Here is a 16357-nt window from a genome sequence, read left to right on the forward strand (position 1 = left end):
TTCATTTTCTCTAATTTTTAATTATAATTCACCCAATCACTGCTCTTGCAGAGTTTTTAAATGTTTACATAATTTTATTAATTACTTGTGATTCAATTTGACAGATTATACTTTGTTTAATCAATTGATAGTCTATGCTTGGGGAATACAATTAATATTTGAGAATATGTTTGATTAATTGTGAATTAAGAAACAAGGGACTTAAAAGATAATTAGAGTTTTGGATTATTTTCCATAATTTATTCATGTGTGATAATGGAATCAGTGTCTTGGTTATTCCTAATAATCTTGAATTAAGTTTTGTTTGTTTTTAAATTTCATTAAATCTAAAATCTTTGCTTTCACAAGTCTCAACGAACTTTTTACTACAACTCAATTTGAAATCACATCACCTATAGGGTCATGCCTGCACGAGATTGGGCGATGTCTTTTTCCACCGGAATTAAGTTTTCATGAGATCGGGTGATCCCATCTATCGCCTTGGAATTTTACCTAAATGAGACGACTCGTATTGTCACAGGACTTACACCTTCAAGATATCGGATGATCTCAGTTACGCCATCGGGGTTTTCGTTTTCACCAGGCTGGACGGCTCTTGGCCAAAACGTATTGGACCTAACAAATTATTTATGGATTTTTATTACAACAGTAACTCCATTATCATCTTATACTAACTATGAATTTCAAATAATTTGAAAACAGATCTTTTAACCACTAATTCAAACGTCTCATGTGAATTAGAAAAGTACCCATACTAAACCATCATGGAGATTATTTTTCTAGTGCATACATATTGGCAAACCAAAAGACATAGTTAAATTTGTATCACATACAAAATTCAGCAAGTACCCATCTCTTAGCTAACCATATCAATCATAAATTTTAACACCAAATTTCTCAAATTGATAAATCTAGAGTTCAATAAATTCATCCAAATTCATAAATTGAAAAGCCCTAATTTTTAAAACCCATCATAAACTCTATCATGATTAATAAAACTGTAATTATTAACATCTAAACCTAGGTCTTGATGCCATTGTTAGGAATCGATCAAAAAACACAGCGGAAATTGAGTTTTTAAAATTTTCTACCAAAACCCAACATTAAGTTTCATTTGATGTTAATAATAGCATAAGGGAATTAAGGATTTGTGTACCTTAAATCGCTAATCCAAATCCAAACATACCAAGCTCCAAAGATGAATTTCTCACTTTAAGCTTTGTCTCCAAACACCAACGATCTCTGTCGTGAACGGAAGGGAAAACAACAGCTCCAACACCAAATCTCTGTGTGAACACGGAAGAACTAAGAAACTTGCTGTAGCTTTGTTTCTTTCTTTGTTAGTAACGAAGTCTATTACTGTAAAGGAAAAAGACACGTGATTTGGTTCTGGGCTTTCACGCAAAATACTTAATTGTATAAGGATGGGAGAACAAGAAGGCGTGGCTATTATAAGCTTTTTCGGTGTCCCAACTCTTCTAGCTTGCTCCCCTTATATAGTTTTCATATAAGGAGCTATCCTTCTTGTTCTCAAAAACCTTCTCCAAATACAATTAGGTCTCTTGGGCTACAAGCAATTTTAGCTTTCCTTAACCGTATAGAATTCCTTGTGTCTCACACAATTCCAAATACGATTAAGAAATTACAAGTCACTACACCAAAGACTTGTAATTGACAAACACTCTAAAATTACATGTTTTAATAAAAGTAAAACCCTTCCTCTACTTTCTTACTGTAAGTCCCTCCACTAATATCGGTATTCATAAATTCTCATAGGCGTGTAACAATGACATATCAGCTCCTATGCAGAATTTATATTTTGGTCCTTGATGTGTTGTTCTTATTATTAGTCTAATAATCACTTAAACAATTTAAATGACCACTGGCCAGTCTAGAATAATAATTCCCGCACAATAATCGAAGGGAATACACATCCGAGGCGGATACCATATTGAATATATGTATATTCTTACTGCGCACTCACAACCATCCATCTTACCCTGATATTGAATCCAAATTAATGACCTCACTGCTTGGTAAGACAAGATAGCCGGAAATACACGTAAGGTATATACACATTATCAGGATTAAGAACTTATGTAAAGTAGTAACTTAGATCCATTCAATTAGATGATATACAATGAACAGAACTAACTGACCGGTTCGATGTAATCCAATTACATCAACCTGCTAGATTTAGAAGTCTCCACTTCTATGATTGAGATTTATCATAATACATAAGCAATAATCATAACAAGTTATAATCTAATCAATATAAAAAAAACTCATAGATTACAAACCAAAATGTCACCAATATGTTATATCTCCCTTTGCATAAATTGCAACTAATATATTTGATCATATCTCACAAAGCATGTTTAAAATGAACTGTTAAATAATATCTTAAATGCGAATGTCAAACTATTGTTTTTGGGCAAAAATCTTTCGTCTTCTAACAAATAACTCATTTCCGGATCATTAGAAGTATTGAAAAATACACTATGAGGTGAAGGGGGTTCTGATTCTGAGGATGAGGTATCATCACATGAATCACTCAAATCATAATTACTAAACTCAAAAAAGATTTTTGTGGGTTCACTCGTCTTCTTCTTCATATTTCCTTCTTCTTCTTCTTCATATTTCCTTCTTCTTCTTCTTCTTCTTCTTATCTCTCAATAATAATTTTATAACAAAACAATCCCACTAATATAACTCACAAATCAGTTATTAATCATTACACTAACACTAATCAATCATCACACTAACTAAGTTTATCATCAAGGATAAAATAGATATATTTAAAAAAAAATACAGGTAAGGGGTGACTGAAAATTACTACCAATATCCACCTAAAAACTTGAGAGTAGTCCCCCGTTTTTTGAGTAGTGCCCAGAAAATCGTTCTTCTTTATTCATCAAAAAAAAACAAAAATCAATATCAAACTAGGCCCAGGCCCGGTTAGAACATCCAAGATAGTCCCGATTCCAGCCCTTGTAAAACATAAAGAATCCCCAAATTGAAGATGAAGCTGTGAATTTAGGGCAAGAGATAAAAACCTTTCAGAAAACCAAATCAATGATACAATTGAACAAATCTGAGAATAACCCGTCAAAATTAAGCGAAATGGCAACCAACGCCAATGAGAAAGAAGCAAACTTGGTGGAATCTAGGAGGGTGATAAAAACGAATCTTTGGCAAGAGAAGCTGCTGCTGCTGTTTCCATTTTTTCTGAGGTTTGCAGTGCAATTGGTGGTCGTCCCTTAAAAATCGAAGGGCTATTGCCCCCTAATACTTCAAACTCTATAAAACCTGCATATCCCTCCCTCAATCAACCCCCACTTTGCTTTACTTGTTGTTACAAACGGAAACCCTTCTCAACTATCACAACCCTTTTTCTTCTGCTTCTTCTTCTTCCAACAGAAATCTCTAGTCTAATTCACAATACACTTACAGAAGAAGAATTCTTAATCAAATTCATCCATTCATTCATTCAGACCTACTTTTAATGTTGAACTAGACAGACACTGTAATTCATTCTTGGTTTCGTGTGCATACTGACCCTTGTGAGTTCTTGGTTTTGATCTTTCTGTTTTGATTCTTCTGAAATCCTTCTCTCAAATTTCTGGTAAGTCCCTTTTCCTCCTAAAGTTCTTGGTACTTTTTTTTCTGGTTGAAATTGAAAGGCACTGTAATTGTTGCACATATTGAGACCCTTCAATATTCTTTTGAGTTCTTGGTACTTTTCTGGTAGAAATTGAAATGGGGTTCTTGATCTCTTGCACATACTGACACTGTAATTCATTTCTTGCAATCTTTCTAAAAAAGTTAAAGACTGTAGAGAATTATGGCAAGCATTCGGAAAATGTGCTTCAATGATCTTCTTGCTATGAACCATATACTGATGGCAAACAATCGTCAGATAGCTACAACTTTGCGAGACGTAAGAACCGTTTTTTATATTTATTCGAACCAATTCGATATTTTAGAACCATTTCTTATATTTAAGAACCATTATTATGGATTGGATGATCAAACTGATAAAAAAAATTTAATGTTTTATGTAGAGTACTTATGGATCTTTATTGGATGAGATACTGCGTAACCCTGATTACGCTCTTGTTGCTGTATCCCCTAGCAATCAAATTTTGGGTTTAAGTAAGTAATCTTCTTCTTCTTCTTCTTCTTCTTCTTCTTCTTCTTCTTCTTCTTCTTCTTCTTCTTCTTCTTCTGCTTCTTCTTCTTCTTCTTCTGCTTCTTCTTCTTCTGCTTCTTCTTCTTCTTCTTCTTCTTCTACTTCTTCTTCTTCTTCTTCTTCTTCTTCTCCTTCTTCTTCTTCTTCTTCATCATCATCATTAAACTTCCTCAGTTCTTCATATTGAAATTGAAGGATTTTTCCAGTTACTGCAGGTATTCATGGAGGAGGTAGAGAAACGATTTGCTACATAACTGGGATATTTAACGAAGATTTGGGATTGCCTGAAATTGGTGATATGCTTATCCAGACAATAGTGGAAAAGGCTGACAAGATGTAAGTTTTATCTATCTAGTGCTCATTTATACCGACATATTTACTGAAGAGTTGAACACAAAAAAATATGATGGTGCTGTCAGCGTTTAATCGTTTCATGTATCTGAATTCTTATCAACAGTGATGACGTATATTTTGTGGAAGTAGATGTCCCATTAAACAACAAAAGATGCCTCAATTTTTTTGGAAAAGTAAGCATCTCTAAATCACACCTATGACCAATGTTGTTATCAGCTTGCTTTATATGGTTCAACAATTTGGTCAATTTGCTGTATTTAGTAGCACGCTCGCGTTTTTTAATGTTGGCATGGGAATGGATACTTCACTATGTTTTGCCACTAGTTTTTCTATTGTTGGAGTTTGAGAAGAGCAGTAAGCTTAATTTACCAAATGCAAAGACTGCAGCTAATGCTGTCAATTAGAATTTTGGTGAAATTTACCTGGAGCCTCGCGATTAGGCTCCTAAAGCTTCACTTGAGTCACTTGCACCTACCATATACTGTAATTGGCTTGGTCCCTTGGCTGAAGCCCCTCACACTAGGACAGTGTACAGTATTTACTCTTAATCAAATTTGCCCCAACAATCTTTTTGTCGTTTCTAGAATGTCGAATCAATCATGCTATTAGTCATCGAATAATGCTTATGCATATGTTTAGACAGTAAAACTTACAGATTCCTTTTTCTTCAGCATGGGTTTACTTGGGATGGCAAACAGTCTAAAGGAAGTAGCAGAAGTGAGTCTCCTTTCATAACGCGGATTTCAAATTACACAAACACTTACATTTATGCAATCTAAACCAACTGATTTCCATGTTTTCTCTAATTATACAGGACTCAGGAAAGACTTGAACAAAATTTTCGTTAATACCTGGTCCGAACCTACAACAATCTACTAGCGGGTCATCCAAATGATATTTTTAGCAATGATACACATACACGTTTAAATAGTGACCGCGGTATACCAAAAATACAGTATAAATAGTTTGCCAAGGTGAAAGCTAGGTCTTACATTGTATGGATTCATCCTGTACTTCAGTTATAGAGTTGTTGCAGAAGATGGGGTGATAAGCAGTCTGGTGCCGTATCTGGATGAACTGTTGGTTTTACTGTCTTCATCTTGTGCTGCTGGTGGTTAGACTTTTTTGAGGTGAATTTAGATATTGCGGTGGCATTCGGGCCGCCTAATAAGTCTTGGTTGTTACAGTGTGCATTTTTCTGTAAACACTCAATGTATCAGTATGTTTCTTTTGTTCTGCAACATGTCGCATACCTATTCTTCTAAGTAATTTTGTTGTTCAACCATTTTTGTTTTCAACTAAATCCCATTTTCCAGTCATGAATACTAAACGTACTTCTTTTCTTCTCCCAAATCTGCTCTAATTTCTGTTTCCTTGAAAAAATATTACTGACTTAGATCGGCAGGCTCTAGTGGTCGGTCTTGAAGAAATTTAAAACATGTGATCCAGCGCAGGCAGACCAGAACTAAATAAGTTGTAATGCGTGGTGCAAGCAAGTATCTTGTAAAATATATATTTACAGGAGAGTAGCTGATAGGGGGTTCCCCCTTGTGCTGTCATATCATTTTATTTTATTTTCCGAAACCCCAATTACTTGTCCTTCCGATCATACCAACCCAACATTAAATTGGATTATCATCTTTTTTGTTTACGAATTGCCAAAAGGTTTTTAAATCTCACTTCACTATCAGTTTAAGAATATATTTAGTTTAGTACTGAAGGTGGTGACTGATTTTTAAGGGTGCATGTTTCTATCCAAAGCAAAAGTGATGATATTTTTTTTGTGATATGTAGAATGCACAAACCGAGTGATGATATTTTTTTTGTGACCAAATTGCAGAGAAAACATGACTTTGATAAGCATAAAATAAGGAGAAAAGAGAGTTGGAAATATTAGTATGTATAAGGACATTAATGAAGGGATGGTGACCAAGTTGGACGGCGATTCGACACACACTTCTATACGGGGCGGAGTGTTAGGCGACAAAAAACTCATACATCATAAAGTTAGATGTGGCGGAGATGACGATGCTAAGATGGGCATGTGGACTTACAAAACATGACAAGATCCAAAATGAGTTTATCCATGGGAAGTTTGGGGTAACACCGATGGAGAAGATCCTCACGTAGCATCGGTTGTGTTGGTTCGGACATCTCCAACGAAGATCGCCCGATGCCCCGGTCCGTTTAGGATGCGTCGGTCGGGCCGAAGGTAGAATGAAGCGATAAGGACGATCGAAATTAACCTGGGATGAACTGATTAAACAGGACCTGAAGGACCGAGGCTTGGATAGATAGTTGGCGCTCGACAGAGCAGTATGGAAGGCAGCGACACATGTGAAAGAGATATGTACATGGGGAACGTGACTAGACCCTTTTTTACTTTTGAATATATGTTGGAAGTTTTCTCTCTTAGCAGGACTCTGCAAACCGCGAACATGTAAACCGCCATAGAAGAATTATGAAGGGGGGCCTCCCATGTAGCTCTGTAGCTCGCAGGATCGTGAAGGAGAATCATCCCGTATCCCTGTAGCCGGGACATGGAGTATGTGATTTCACCACCTAAGTGGTCGCGAATACGTAATCCCATGGAAGTGATGGGTTACTACACCCTCTGTACCGAAAACGAACGAGACACGGAATGTGTCAAGGATTATTCTTACCTTCGCGTAAGTTGCATCTCGGCCCGCTGGCAGTCCGTGTAAAAACTTCGCCGCACTCTTGGGGATACAATATCTACGAGATAATATCCCTGCTCTACCTGGTACTTGCTACTGGAAAAAGAGCTTCGGTTTTGGTTTTGGTGATCAAGTTGGAGGACGACCCGGTAGACGAGTGTAAGGCGCTATGTTGGGGTGCTGCAGGGACGGACCAGGGGTGAATTTTTATTTGAGGCGTGGGCTAGTAATCTTGATCGAATATATCTATTGGGAAAATTAGACGCATGCCCAAAAAAAATATTCTCATTGTCAGGCCCCACAATTAATTTTTAGTTCCGTGACACCCTTAATTATATGAAATTATTAAAAATGTCTGCATGACTGATTATGCATCCGCGTGACGGGCTATGCATAAGGGGTATAATTGACAATGCAACTTGGATATAACATATTTAAAAATACGCGCCTTGAAATTTTACAAATTTTGTATCGTTGGAAATCTTTTTAAGAGAGCTATCCAACGAGTACAAACAAGAATATCAAATTTTTGTTTTTCACGAAAAAATCGGAGGTGATCATCATTTTATGTAAAATTTTCGAAAACTTGATACGTAACGATGCATAACACGTTCTGCAGACGCATAACGAATTATGCAACCATTTTATCCACTAATAAAAAATTATGCATTTGGATAACAAAGTTATGCATCTATAACAAGTTATGCAACCATTGTTTTGGTTGAATTTAGTGCGTACATAAAAAAACTTGATACATAATGCAGTATGCATGCATATTTACGGATGCATATCAGGTCATCCATCTATTTTCTCATGCATAAAAGATTGTGCAACAATTTTCTCGATGCATTATGCAGTCATATTTTCGGATGCATAACAGGTTATGCATCCATTTTAGTGACTGCATATATAACATGTTATGCAGATATTATTATAAGTGCATAACATGTTATTTAGCCTTTTTTTGGTTTCAATACTAACAAAAAGTAGTTGCATAACGTGTTACGCAACTATTCTCTGTACTGTATAACAAGTTATGGAGAAAAAAGGTTGCATAACTTGTCATCCACCTACAATAATAACTGCATAATGTGTTATGCAACCATTTTCGGGACTGCATAACAAGGTATGCAACAATATTTGTTTAGATGCGTAACACCTGCAGCACAACCAACTCACACCAAGCTCAGCATCTATTATTGAGAACTGAGAACCTCACAAACCACTACCCCATCCATTATTGGTACCATCTATCCGTTTCTCAACCATCCACTTACATCTTCAGGATGACTTGAACTGCATATTTTAGATACTCCACTCCAACCCAAAATTGTTCTTAGCATCGTGAATCCGTGATCACTAGTATCCACTGCAACTGCACCTTTTCTGCCACCAGGTGAAACTTGACATCGCCTGATGTCTAGAAACTTGACATCGCCTGATGTCTAGAAACTTGTAGATCTAGAAACTTGACATCGCCTGATGTCTTAGAAATCTCTGAAAAGAGGATAAAAATTACCAAGTTGCCCTTTTAGCAATGAAATCTACTAGAGATTCTTCCCAGGCCTTTCATGGAGAAGATCGCTTAAGTGCCGAAGTGTCTTAAACCTCATTTTCACCGCGATCCTCAACTCTCTTGAGCATCTTGAGGAAGATACGGGAGATCTTAAAAGAAATAGAAAATTCAAAGAAAATCAATTAAAATGGTGTAGATATGTTGAGTATGAGGGTCTTCAGAACTCCACTGATCATGTAGATCGTATTGAGTCCGAGATCTACTCATGAACTTTGACAGAATTCTACACAGTGGTATGAAATCCACTTCTCTCATGGAGATTATGAGAACAATATAGAGTTGTTATTAGGGAGGTAGATTATATCTTCATCCCCCCTGTTTCTAGCGCCAAAATGTAGTTGCATAAAATATGATTACTACATCCAACAAGATCTAATGAACATAAATCATTGAAAATCATACATAAAAGAGAAAGTGCAAAAAAGTAAAGATTAACACAAGTATAGCGGTTCGGACAATAAAATACCTACATCCACTTTTTGTCACTATTATTAGTGGTGATACACAGAGATCCATGAATGGAGTTCCTCATGGGACTAGAAACTCCATCCATGGGAGAAGAGGCGGAGCTAGAGTCTAGCTCGCAACCAGAATGAAGAACAAGGAAGAACCCCTTTTAACCTATATATGCTTCTCTTATATGGGGGGGGGGGGGGGGGGGGGGGGGGGGGGGGTTATACATGGAATTACATTCCTTCCCTTAGGTCTTACTAGATAATGACTAGATAGGGTAAGGATTACAAAAGGCAGTATTAATGTGTAGTTGCTTGTAGTATTATATGGTGCTCCCGTCTAGATCTTGCGTCACGTGTTGAGTTGATATTTTACTCTCACACCTCCAAAATCTTCTCAATTTCAGCCACTGCTTCTTAGTTTCTGTCCATCCAAATTACGTTCCATCTGATGTATATTGTTGAAAACAGTTGCAAGAGAGATTGATTTATCACTTTGACATGAAACTTGATTTGAGAAACAGCTGTAACAAGAAAATCAACAATCTTCCATTCAATCCTTAGTAATATCAAAGATAGACATATAAGATTCACCTGAAACACCAAAGATTATTTGAATTGATTCTTCTTGTGAAAAATTTCAGACCCAATATATGTTTAAGCAAGATCTCTGCAGCGGAAGACTTAACTTGCAAGGTCAAATATAAGGATTTCTTCGATTTTATTTTTATTTTTTTTTAGATCTGATATTCAATTGAAAATGGGGTTTCAAAGAATAGAAATTGGTGAGGAAGAATCATTGTTGAGGGTTTAGCAAATGAAAGTAATGGATATTAGAGACTATTAGGTTTGGAAGTTTCAGAGAAATTTGTGAAGAAGAGATTTCAAGTTTTAGGTTTAGAAAGGAGGTTTTGTATGGTAAGGAATCTGTAGGTTTTAATTGTTGAAATCACGCGGAAGACGAAGTTGAGCAGATTTAGTCATCTACAAAGTAATACTGGTGAGCCGTGATTTTGATTTCCAATTTCATTCCTTGAACATGATGAGATTTCAAAGTTGAGATAATTTTAGAAAGCAAAATAGGATAATGATTGCAGATTTGATATTAAGATGATATTTGATTTTATTTCAGGTCGGAAGGATCGGAGAAACGGCTATGGTTTCTCACTTTCCATGACAGAATTTGTAATAAAGGTAAAACAGTTTCAATTGATTATTTTTGGAAACAAAACATGTTGTTCTACTTATAGGAACAACTCAAGTAAGAGATAAGACCAAACCCTAGTGACTCAAGGATAAATATATTACTAACACTCCTAACACACATTTTATTAAGGTAAAATATAAAAAGACATAGTTACTGAAGTGAATAAAGACTTATACTTCTAACAGTAGCAGCCAACTCGGGAAGAATGGAGCATCCTTTACCTGCTATGCAAGCATAAAATTGCGAAGGATGTGAATGGAATTACCACACGATTGAGAAATTCCTTGTTGTAGATCCATGCGAGAGAGAACTTCGTATAATAAAAAGTTGTTTGGATCATATAGAGGAATGGGTAAGCCAGCTGCTTGTAATTTTCCCAGGGTGACGATGACTATGTTCGTGCTCTAATCCTCCCTCGTAATCTATTCATAATATAAGGCGATAGTGGATGCATAACCATCAGGAAATGAAAGTTTGAATCATTTCTTCTTAAATTCTTCTATAAATTCTGCTAAGGGTTTTTTGAGTGCTTTTGGCGGTATTTGACTAAAAGAGAAAAACCATAGTATGGGAATACCAATGAACTAAGAAATCTCAAGGATAACCTCTAGAACAGCAATAGCAGAAAAAGAAAATCAGAACAGTATCAAGAATTGTAGTAGTAGTGGGTGATTTAAGAAAAGAGAAGTAAAAATTGTAAAATCCAGTTAACTCAAGAAAAAGAAACTTACATTGATGATGAATCAATGACACGAGAAGCGTTTGAAGATAGGATCAAAGATTATAAAGAAGCTTTGCAATAACATGCTTTATGGGAACATAAGAAGGGGTGCTAACCGGTTGATCATTGCAGTTAAATGCATTATTTACAACTGGTGTAGATGTTTTGAGAACATTTCTTCAAGTACAATCATCTGTAAATGGGATGTTGTTCTGGCATGAGATCCTATCTTTTTCTTTATATTTTTCATGTATATTTTCATGCCTTGAAGGTTTCTATAACCTAAGACAAGACGAGATAACTCAAAGAACAAAACGAGAGAGATGATTCAATTCCGTGTCTTTTCATTGATCACAAAGACTCCTATATAAAGGAGTTAGGGTTACAACAATATTCTAAAGATATTCTAAAAGAGGTGAATATCTTCTCAAGACAAGTAAGTGAATATATGCAAATATACAAGAATATACCCAATGCCCCCCCCCCCTCCTCAAGTTGGAGCATGAAGAGTCGAAATGTACATCTTGAGAAGAAGAGTTTGAAACTGCTGACGTCCCAAGGCTTTAGTCAGAATATCAGCTAGTTGAGAGGTAGTATGAATATAAGATGGACGAATAGTACCTCGATGTATTTCGTCACGCACAAAGTGACAGTCAATCTCGATATGCTTTGTTCGTTCATGAAAGACAGGATTATTAGCAATATGTAATGCAGCTTGACTATCACAATGAATCGAGACTGGTTTTGTATGTCTTATACCAAAATTCCGTAATAACCCTTTTAACCAAATGATTTCACAAGTTGTTGAAGTCAAAGCACGATATTCTGCTTCGGCTGAAGAACGAGAAACTGTGGTTTGTTTCTTCGTTTTCCAAGATATAGGAGAACCCCCGAGAAAGATAAAGTGTGCCGTGAGTGAACGTCGACTAAGTGGACAGCTAGCCCAATTTGCATCACAATAAGCATCAAGAACTAACTTGGAATCAGCACGAAGTAAAATACCTTGCCCCGGGCTAGATTTCAAATAGCGCACAACTCGAAGTGCAGCATCCCAATGTGATTGAGTTGGATGTTGTAAAAACTGGGAAAGAATATGAGCAGAATAACACAGATCCGGCCGTGTAAGATTAAGATAAATCAGTTTCCCTACCAACCTTCTGTAACGAGCAGGATCAGCCATAGGTGAGTCTGAGGCAAGAGCCAGCCGATGATTTTCTTCCATGGGAATATTAGTTGGTTTTGAACCAAGAAGACCTGTTTCTGTCAATATATCTAGAGCATATTTGCGCTGACAAAGGAAAATTCCTTTGGAACTTCTAGCTACCTCAATGCCTAGAAAGTATTTTAATTTTCCCAAATTCTTCATGTGAAAACATCTGCCTAGATATTCCTGAAATTCTCGAATAGCAGCTGTGTTGTTACCAGCAATAACAAGATCGTCCACATATACAAGAATATACATGATAATATTCCCATGACGATAAAGAAATAACGAGTGATCAGAAGCACTGGTAGAAAAGCCATATGTACGCAAAGCAGCTGCTAGCTTAGCATACCAACACCGTGGAGCCTGGCGTAGACCATACAATGACTTACGAAGTCTACAAACTTTGCCAGATAATCCATTACTAAAACCAGGAGGAAGTCGCATATAGACTTCTTCATTTAAATCACCATGAAGAAACGCATTGTGCACATCCATCTGAACTAACTCCCAGTTTTTTATTGCAGCAACCGCAAGAAGAGTTCGTACAGTTACCATCTTTACTGTGGGAGCAAAAGTTTCAGTGAAATTAATTCCTTCATGTTGATGATTTCCAAAAACAACTAATCTGGCTTTGTAACGCTCAATTGAGCCATCAGATTTTCGCTTAATGCGAAAAACCCACATGCAACCAATTGCAGACTTGTTGGCAGGCAAATCTTCAATTGTCCATGTACCATTGGAAATAAGTGCAGCAATTTCAGCCTGCATTGTCTGACGCCATCGTGGATCAGCCATTGCCTCTTTAAATGATTTGGGTTCAACATCATTTGAAATAGCTGCAACAAAAAAACGATGTGCAGTAGAAAATGCATCACAATTCACAAAATGAGTTATAGGATAGGGAATACCTGAGGACTTGACTGGTATAGGTGAAGCTGCAGGGGAAACCAAGGTCGTGTTAGACTGTTTTGAAACACCCTGTCACTGGACAAAATCCTTGTGCCTAACGTTCTCAAATTTTGTACGTTTACCCCGGCCAAGTTCCTCGTCTGCAACTATATTATGATGATCTCGACTATCTGTATTGTCTGTGAGAGAAGGAGTAACAAATTTTGTACCAGACGCAGGCACAGCAGAAGAAGAAGTAGGTGCTGAATCAATTTCCTTATGAGCTGAACATGTATCATTTACAGCAGGTACCGTCTGAGAAAACGGCTGTGCATCATTCTCAGCAATATGTGCTGTGTGTTGTGCATCAGCCAGGAAGACTGACGGAATATGGGAACTAGTCTGTGGAGGTGCAGTGTCAACAGGCGAGAGAGTAGCAGCGGAAGAAGAACCACCAGATACATGTGCATTATTGGAGTCAGCTTCAAAATGATCGTCAGACAAATTTCTAGTAGCTGAATCAGTGACCGCATCAGAATACAGTGAGTGCAGTTTCAGAAGCTCATCATTATCTGCCAACGGGAAAGTATCTTCAATAAAATGTACGTCTCGAGACTGAAAGTAATGGCCTGTGTCAAGATCAAATAGGTGTCAGGACTTCTTTCCAAATGGATAGCCGAGAAATATGCAACGACGGCTGCGACTGTCAAATTTATCACAAGGATTGAGGTTTTTCGCGTAACAGAGACATCCAAAGACCCTGAGAGAGTGAATAGATGGAGCTGAACCATAAATAAGATCATAAGGCGTCTTGAATTGAAGAACACGAGAAGGGGTTCGATTAATTAAGTAGGCAGCAGTAAGAACACATTCTCCCAAAAAGTCGATTGGTAAGGATGCTTGAAAACGTAGCGCACGAGCGACATTAAGAATGTGACGATGCTTTCTTTCTACCCTAGCGTTTTGTTGTGGTGTCTTAACGACAGAGGTTTGATGAATAATGCCATTGTTTCGAAAATAAGAAACGAGACCTTTGAACTCAGTTCCATTATCACTGCGTAAAGTCTTAACCTTTCGAGTAAACTGTCGTTCAACCAGTGCAAAGAAGTTTGTTAACAAGGTAGGTACCTCATCTTTGGTTTTCATCAAATACACCCAAACACATCTAGAAAAATCATCAACAATGGTTAAAAAATATCTCGAGTTACAGGAACGATTTGGATGATAAGGCCCCCAAACGTCGCAATGAATTAACTCAAATAAATCAACTTCCCTACTATTACTCAATGGAAACGAAGTACGAGTTTGCTGGGCTCTATGACAGACATCACAAGCATGAAAATCTAACTGACTATCAACACAACCAATCTGAGGTAGAGACTTCAAAGCTTGGATAGAAGGATGACCAAGCCGTTTGTGCCATAATTCTGTTGCAGTCTTCTCTAACACAACGTTGACACGAGCTGGTTTCCCCACCATCAAGCAATACAGCCCATCCATGAGCTTACCCATACCAATCCTCATCCTCAAAGTATGGTCCTGTATAACACATTCAGAGTTAGTGAATTGAACACTTATAGTATTCTTCTGTGCATGAGTAGCATGCGATGAAGATAAAAGTTGAGAAACGGAGAGAAGATTGCATGTGAATTGAGGAACGAACAGCACATTGTGCAATATAAGAAAATCATTTAACTGCACAATGCCAATTTTGGTTGCTTGTATGCTGACACCATTAGGCAGGCCAACTTGAAGAGGACTAATATTATGACAAGATTCAAACACAGTGTCATCACAACAAACATGATTGGAGGCTCCTGTGTCAACAATCTAGATGTGACCACGCTTACCAGAGAGACGAACATGATTTGTAGTTGGCATCTCACCAACAATAGCGTTTGCCTTAGCTGCTGGTTGGTTACGGTGAGCTGGTGACTCGGTGTTGAGATAAGCTGCAGGTGGACGTATGGGCTGGCGACCATCTGGATACCCATGCTTCTCCCAACATCGATCCTCAAGATGTCCATTATGACCACAATAGGTGCACTTCAACGGAGTTTTAACAGCTCCTGATTTCGATCCTTGGGGATTATTGCCGTGAGCAAGAAAAGCCATTGGAGAAACGATATCCTCCTTCGGCTGAGTATAAGATCGAACCTCTTCCTCTTGGATGAGACGGGAATACACAGTGTGCAGAGACGGAAGTGGTTCGGTGCCCAAAATACTAGAACGAACATTAGCATAATAGGTTATAAGACCCATTAAAAATTCACGTACCTGATCATTGTTACTTCGAGTACGTAGAGTCATATTAAGATCACAGGTACAACCTGAGCACTTACAAGAAGGTAAAGCATCAAAGTCATTGATGTCATCCCAGAGTTTCTTCAGCCTCCCGTAATAGTCTTGAATAGACTCTCCATCTTTTTGTTTGCAACCGGCGACATCAGTTTTAAGCTGAAAAATTTTTATTCCATTCCCAAGAGAAAAACGAAGCCTGATGTCTTCCCATAAATCAAAGGCGGTGTCACGATAGGAAATTGAGGAACGAAGAACTGGATCAATTGTGTTAAAAATCCAGGCAACGATCATGTAGTTTATAGTCCACCAGTCATCCAGGTCAGAAGAATCATCAGAAGGTTTCGAGAGTTTACCGTTAATGAAACCCAGCTTGCGTTTCGCACCCAAAGAAATACGAAATCCTTTAGCCCATTCTTCATAGTTTGATCCTTTGAGAACTACATGTGTGATGATAGTTCCTGGTCCATCATTGGAAGCTAGAGCATATATGGAGGACTGTTTGGTTGGTGAAGAAGAGGTTGAAGTTAAAATACTAGACATTGTTACCGGACTCAAGATACCATGAAGGTTTCTATAACCTAAGACAAGACGAGATAACTCAAAGAACAAAACGAGAGAGATGATTCAATTCCGTGTCTTTTCATTGATCACAAAGACTCCTATATAAAGGAGTTAGGGTTACAACAATATTCTAAAGATAATCTAAAAGAGGTGAATATCTTCTCAAGACAAGTAAGTGAATATATGCAAATATACAAGAATATACCCAATATGCCTTTAT

The 16357-nt window shown here is 37.3% G+C and overlaps 1 protein-coding gene and 1 long non-coding RNA gene across 3 annotated transcripts; one reads left to right on the top strand and one right to left on the bottom strand.

Annotated features, from left to right (window-relative positions):
* Positions 1-298: 298 nt before the first annotated feature.
* LOC113339938 lies at positions 299-1321 on the bottom strand. Its single transcript, XR_003355192.1, has 2 exons — positions 1157-1321; positions 299-615 (listed from the first exon to the last, which is right to left on the bottom strand). It is a non-coding gene; the product is annotated as an uncharacterized LOC113339938 (long non-coding RNA).
* A 1696-nt stretch (positions 1322-3017) lies between these two features.
* LOC113340249 lies at positions 3018-5844 on the top strand. 2 transcript variants are annotated; one of them, XM_026585458.1, is made up of 7 exons: positions 3018-3625; positions 3826-3940; positions 4065-4155; positions 4399-4528; positions 4650-4719; positions 5218-5263; positions 5361-5844. In XM_026585458.1, exons 2-7 carry the CDS (start codon positions 3845-3847, stop codon positions 5423-5425), a joined length of 498 nt encoding a protein of 165 aa, XP_026441243.1. In that variant the 5' UTR covers positions 3018-3625; positions 3826-3844; the 3' UTR covers positions 5426-5844. The 2 variants fall into 2 exon arrangements, with proteins under 2 accessions (XP_026441243.1, XP_026441244.1); XM_026585459.1 differs by having other exon boundaries at positions 4408-4528.
* The last annotated feature ends 10513 nt before the right edge of the window (positions 5845-16357 follow it).

Source organism: Papaver somniferum, unplaced genomic scaffold (genome assembly GCF_003573695.1).
Source record: "Papaver somniferum cultivar HN1 unplaced genomic scaffold, ASM357369v1 unplaced-scaffold_21, whole genome shotgun sequence".
Lineage (NCBI taxonomy): Eukaryota > Viridiplantae > Streptophyta > Magnoliopsida > Ranunculales > Papaveraceae > Papaver > Papaver somniferum.

What these genes read in the sequence shown, in the direction of transcription:
- LOC113340249 (XM_026585458.1), top strand. Translation starts at nt 3,845, where the DNA reads ATGGCAAGCATTCGGAAAATGTGCTTCAATGATCTTCTTGCTATGAAC. An exon ending in TAGCTACAACTTTGCGAGAC is followed by an intron (nt 3,941 to 4,064) that starts GTAAGAACCGTT and finishes TGTTTTATGTAG; the next exon opens with AGTACTTATGGATCTTTATT. An exon ending in GCCTCAATTTTTTTGGAAAA is followed by an intron (nt 4,720 to 5,217) that starts GTAAGCATCTCT and finishes CTTTTTCTTCAG; the next exon opens with CATGGGTTTACTTGGGATGG.